Source organism: Neophocaena asiaeorientalis, unplaced genomic scaffold, assembly GCF_003031525.2.
Source record: "Neophocaena asiaeorientalis asiaeorientalis breed wild unplaced genomic scaffold, Neophocaena_asiaeorientalis_V1.1 scaffold242, whole genome shotgun sequence".
Lineage (NCBI taxonomy): Eukaryota > Metazoa > Chordata > Mammalia > Artiodactyla > Phocoenidae > Neophocaena > Neophocaena asiaeorientalis.
The window spans coordinates 4388952-4392793 of record NW_020172451.1 but is presented as its reverse complement, the minus strand read 5'-3'; the positions used below and the strand labels follow the sequence as shown (position 1 = coordinate 4392793).

Below are 3842 nucleotides of genomic sequence, written 5' to 3'. Positions count from 1 at the left end.
CGGATGGACCGCCCGACCGCCAGGGTGGCCTGCGGGGGACTCCGCACCCCGCCCCTGCTCGAGTCACCGCTCCCGGGGGGCCAGCGTACAGGCCGAGCTCTGAGGTCACGCAGACTGAGGTTCAAATCTCAGCTCTGCCACGGACGAGCCGTGCGAGCCTGAGATGCCTCAACACACCAATCCAATCGAGAAGAGCCCTGAAACACAGGCCTTCTTCCTGAGCCCTCCCAGGGCCCCGGCCCACGCCGCTGGGTACTGGCACCGCTGCCAGGGCCTCGACAGGGGAGAGTGGCTGGACAGGAGCTGGCAGGGTCGCAAGTGGGATGCAGCTGGGTTCCGGGCACCCCACATTTCCCAGTCGAGTCACCTGCCGTGGACCCCAGTTTTCCCAACCTTAAAATAGAAGCTTGGTCCACATGACTTCTAGAGCCCCAACCATCTTGGACATCCTAGGATCCCAAGGTGTGGAGGCCCTGATTCAGAGTTTAAGGGCCATAACAATGATTCCTCCCGCCTGGGAAGCACTCTCTGTAGGCGTTTACGGCGCATTTTCCCATTATTCATGAGCTCTTTGACCTTTCGACTCTGATGCCCATTTTACAGATGAGAAAACCGAGGCTCTGAGCCAGGTGAACTCACTTGCCCCGAGTCAAACAGCAGGAAGAGCGCGACCCCAGCCCAGCGCCCACCGCCTTTCTGAAGGCGTGTGGGGCCTGAGGGAAAAGCTTCTCGTATTCCCTCGTATTCCCTGATGAGGGGGAACTAGAGGGAGACAAAGCCCACCTCCTCGAAGCTGTCGATCATGAAGAAGATGTTGGGGTAGCTGATCTTGGATTCTTCCCCTTTGCTGTCCATGGGATGTTTACTGGGGGATGCGAACACTTGCTGAAAGAAAGGAGATGCGAAGGACTGAGTGTGGCCCCGGCCCTGCACCCAGACCAGGAGCCACTCAGTGGGGTGCAGTGTGCTGCCCAGAGCCAGGCCACGCTCAAGGTTGCCACTTGGGAAGAAGCCGTCCGGGATGACTGGTTTAGCGCTCCTGAGCAGGACGTAGGCCCCCGGGGGCTGAATGGACTTCTGGAGCTGGACGCTCACTTCGGGGCAGGGAAGGCAGCAGGAGGACTTGCCTCCCAAGTAAACACGGGGCGGCCAGAGGGCTCACCTGGGATTTCTTCTTATGGACGTGGATGTCCCCGCCATCAGCTCGTGTGCACACAGCACATGTCACCATGTAGTCCAGCTGGAAGAGAGCGCAGGACGGGGGTGTGGAGGGGTCTGCTGTCCCTCGGGGCCTTCTGACAGCCCCCCTCCTGGAGCCCTGCCCCGCGGCTCCCCTGTACCTTCTGCAGGATGAGGTTCAAGCAGACGCTCTCCTCCCAGTCGATGTCAGGGTCTCCGAGGCCCGGCAGCTTCTTGGAGTCCCGCCGGTACACCTCCACCTCCACCTCGGGCTCGGCCTCAGCCAGCTGCGAGGCCCAGGGCAGAAGTGAGTCCCAGCCCCACGGGGCCGTCTTCTCCCTCACCACTGCACCCGCCAGGTGCTAACACAGACGTGGACTCCAACCTTACTGCTGGGCTCTCTAGCTATGCGACCCAGAGTTCACTGGGGGGGGGGGGGGGGGTCCCAGCAGCCTGAGCTGCCCACGCTGCTCTCCTCACCTCGCCTACAGGCGGCCCGTCCACCCATCCACCCTCCACCACTGGCCTAGCGCCGGCAGCCCTGGGGTTGCTATGGTGACCGGGTACCGCTAGGCTGCAGGGCGAGGAGGGGGCCGGAGGCAGCCCGGGGTTGCCGCAGAGAACCCGCAGCGCGCAGGCGCTGCGGTAGGGCCCGCCTCACGCCTGCCAGGGGCTTGCCTTTCTGTTCTTTTGAGCAGTGTGGGCAGAGAAGCTGCCTGGGAGCGGCTGTGTGGTCTCCTCACTCCCCCTCCCTGCCCACCTCGCACCCCCAGGCCTGCGGGATCTCACCACATCGCTGCCCGCCGGCTGCCTTCCAAACACTACCGGCAGATGTGACATGGCCCAGCCCGGCAGGGCGCCGTCGTATGTGCGCCTGACACGCCCCTCCCGCTCTGCCTGTGCCGGTCCCTCCACACGAATGTCCTCAGTCCACTGCCGTCCCCTCTCTCTGTCCTACAACATTCCGGCCAGATGTCACCTCCTCCTCTTTGTGGGTCCCCAGACACCCGCACTCTTCCCACCATCACAGCACCGACGGCTCCACGTGCCACTGGCCACGCTGTCTGTCCATCCCAACAGACTGCGGGCTCCCCGAGGACCGGGCCAAGTCTGAGTCATTTTGTGCTCCCAGTGCTGGGAGAGAGGCATCTGTACAGAGCTCACGGCAGGTGTTCGATGGAACATTCCAGCACGTGAACAGCTAGACTGCCACACACTCCCATGGACTCAGGCTCCCCCCTGACCTCAACAGCCCCCAACCTTCAGGAGAGCTCGCACGTGGCTCCGGGCCTCCCGCTTCAAACTCCTCAGTCCCGAGTCCAGGGTTCTTTCCCCGGGAGAAAGAGACCATCGTCTGCCCATTCTTTTCGCCTCCCTGCCCGGCCACTCTGGGAACACGCAGACCTGACCTCTCCCTGTTCCCGCCTGCCCGCCTGGAGAATTCAAGGCCAAGTCAGGCTAAGAAAACCCTCCCTGACTAGAGCCGGGGCCTCTCCAGGCACCGAAATCCAAGGCACAGCTAGGAGTCTCAGATGTGCCCAGTCCTTACTGGAGCCTCTGGTCTCCCTGCCTTTGAGAAAACACCAAGATTTTGCAAAAAAAAGTCATCTGTAATCTGAACCCCAGCAGATGCCAACAGGCCGGAGAGGTGGCGGACAGAAGTCGGAGCCCACAGCCCTGCTGCCTCCCGGCTGTCTGCCCCCAGGCTCCAGTCTCCCCGCTGGCGAACTGTGGAGGGAGCAGTGCCTGCACCCCCAGAGCTGTGCCGAGGACAGAGGACAGCGTGCCCATCACGGGAGACACCGGCTCCGAGGCACCCAAGACTCTCACCGCCCTCTGCCAGGGGACTCGTGTGGTCACATCGCCCAAACCTCTGGCGCCCCAGGTGTGTGCGATGGGACGGCCTTAACCCGGCCCCCTTTTCCGGGAGAGGCTGAGCCCTAGAGAGGAGCTGACTGGACTAGGTTACAAGGCCAGTAGGGGGAGATGATGCTGGACCGGAAGGGTGGATGTGGTGACCGGGGACCTTGGACCAGGCTCCCGAAGGCGCTCAGCTCAGGACCTCTCCACCCATACCTGCCCCCAAATTCCACCCCTCCATCCCTCCCAGGGCTCCCCCTGCCCACACTGAGTGTGGCTCGGGTCCCACCCAGCACCAAGGCCGTGCAGGCGAGGCCTGTGCCACAGCCTCTGGTCACCAGATCCAATGGCCCGTCCCCCTCTCGTCCTGCATCCCCACGCCTGCCCACTTCTGGAGCCCTCCACCTCTCCAGCCAGTCGCTCAAGGTCTCCAGCTGGTCCCTCCCACATCAGGCTGGCTCAGGGCTCTGTCCTAGGCCTCTTTGTTACTCCCCCGAGGCTCCCTCCTCTTCCCATGCCATCTTGGTGCCCATGGTCCCAAATCTGTAGCTCCTCCCTGACCTCTCTGCTCAGTTTCACATAGGAAACCCACTGCCTGGAAGACACCGCCATTTGGATGTCCCACGGGCACCTGCGACTCAACCCGTCCAACACCTGCCCTCCTCCTGTGTCTCCTCCAGATTCACCCCGGGCCCAAGCCGGAGACCTGGCTGCCAGGCCAAGTCTTCCCTCCGCCCCACATTCAATCACCTGAAGCCCTGCTAGTTAAGCCCACTTCCTGGGCCTTCCTCGGAGTTGGCCTC

At 62.9% G+C, this 3842-nt stretch overlaps 1 protein-coding gene across 2 annotated transcripts in view; it reads right to left on the bottom strand.

Moving 5' to 3' along the window:
* Nucleotides 1-3842, bottom strand: part of KIAA0930 (KIAA0930 ortholog) — a 44920-nt gene that overhangs the window by 12039 nt on the left and 29039 nt on the right. For both annotated transcript variants that reach the window (XR_003002183.1, XM_024737483.1), the window contains exons 3-5: nt 1341-1466; nt 1163-1240; nt 784-885 (exon numbers count right to left, since the gene is read on the bottom strand). Coding sequence is in view for 1 of the 2 variants with exons in the window: in XM_024737483.1 (XP_024593251.1) it covers nt 784-885; nt 1163-1240; nt 1341-1466 (306 nt within the window). In the remaining variant the exon portion in view is untranslated. The remainder of the gene's footprint in view (nt 1-783; nt 886-1162; nt 1241-1340; nt 1467-3842) is intronic.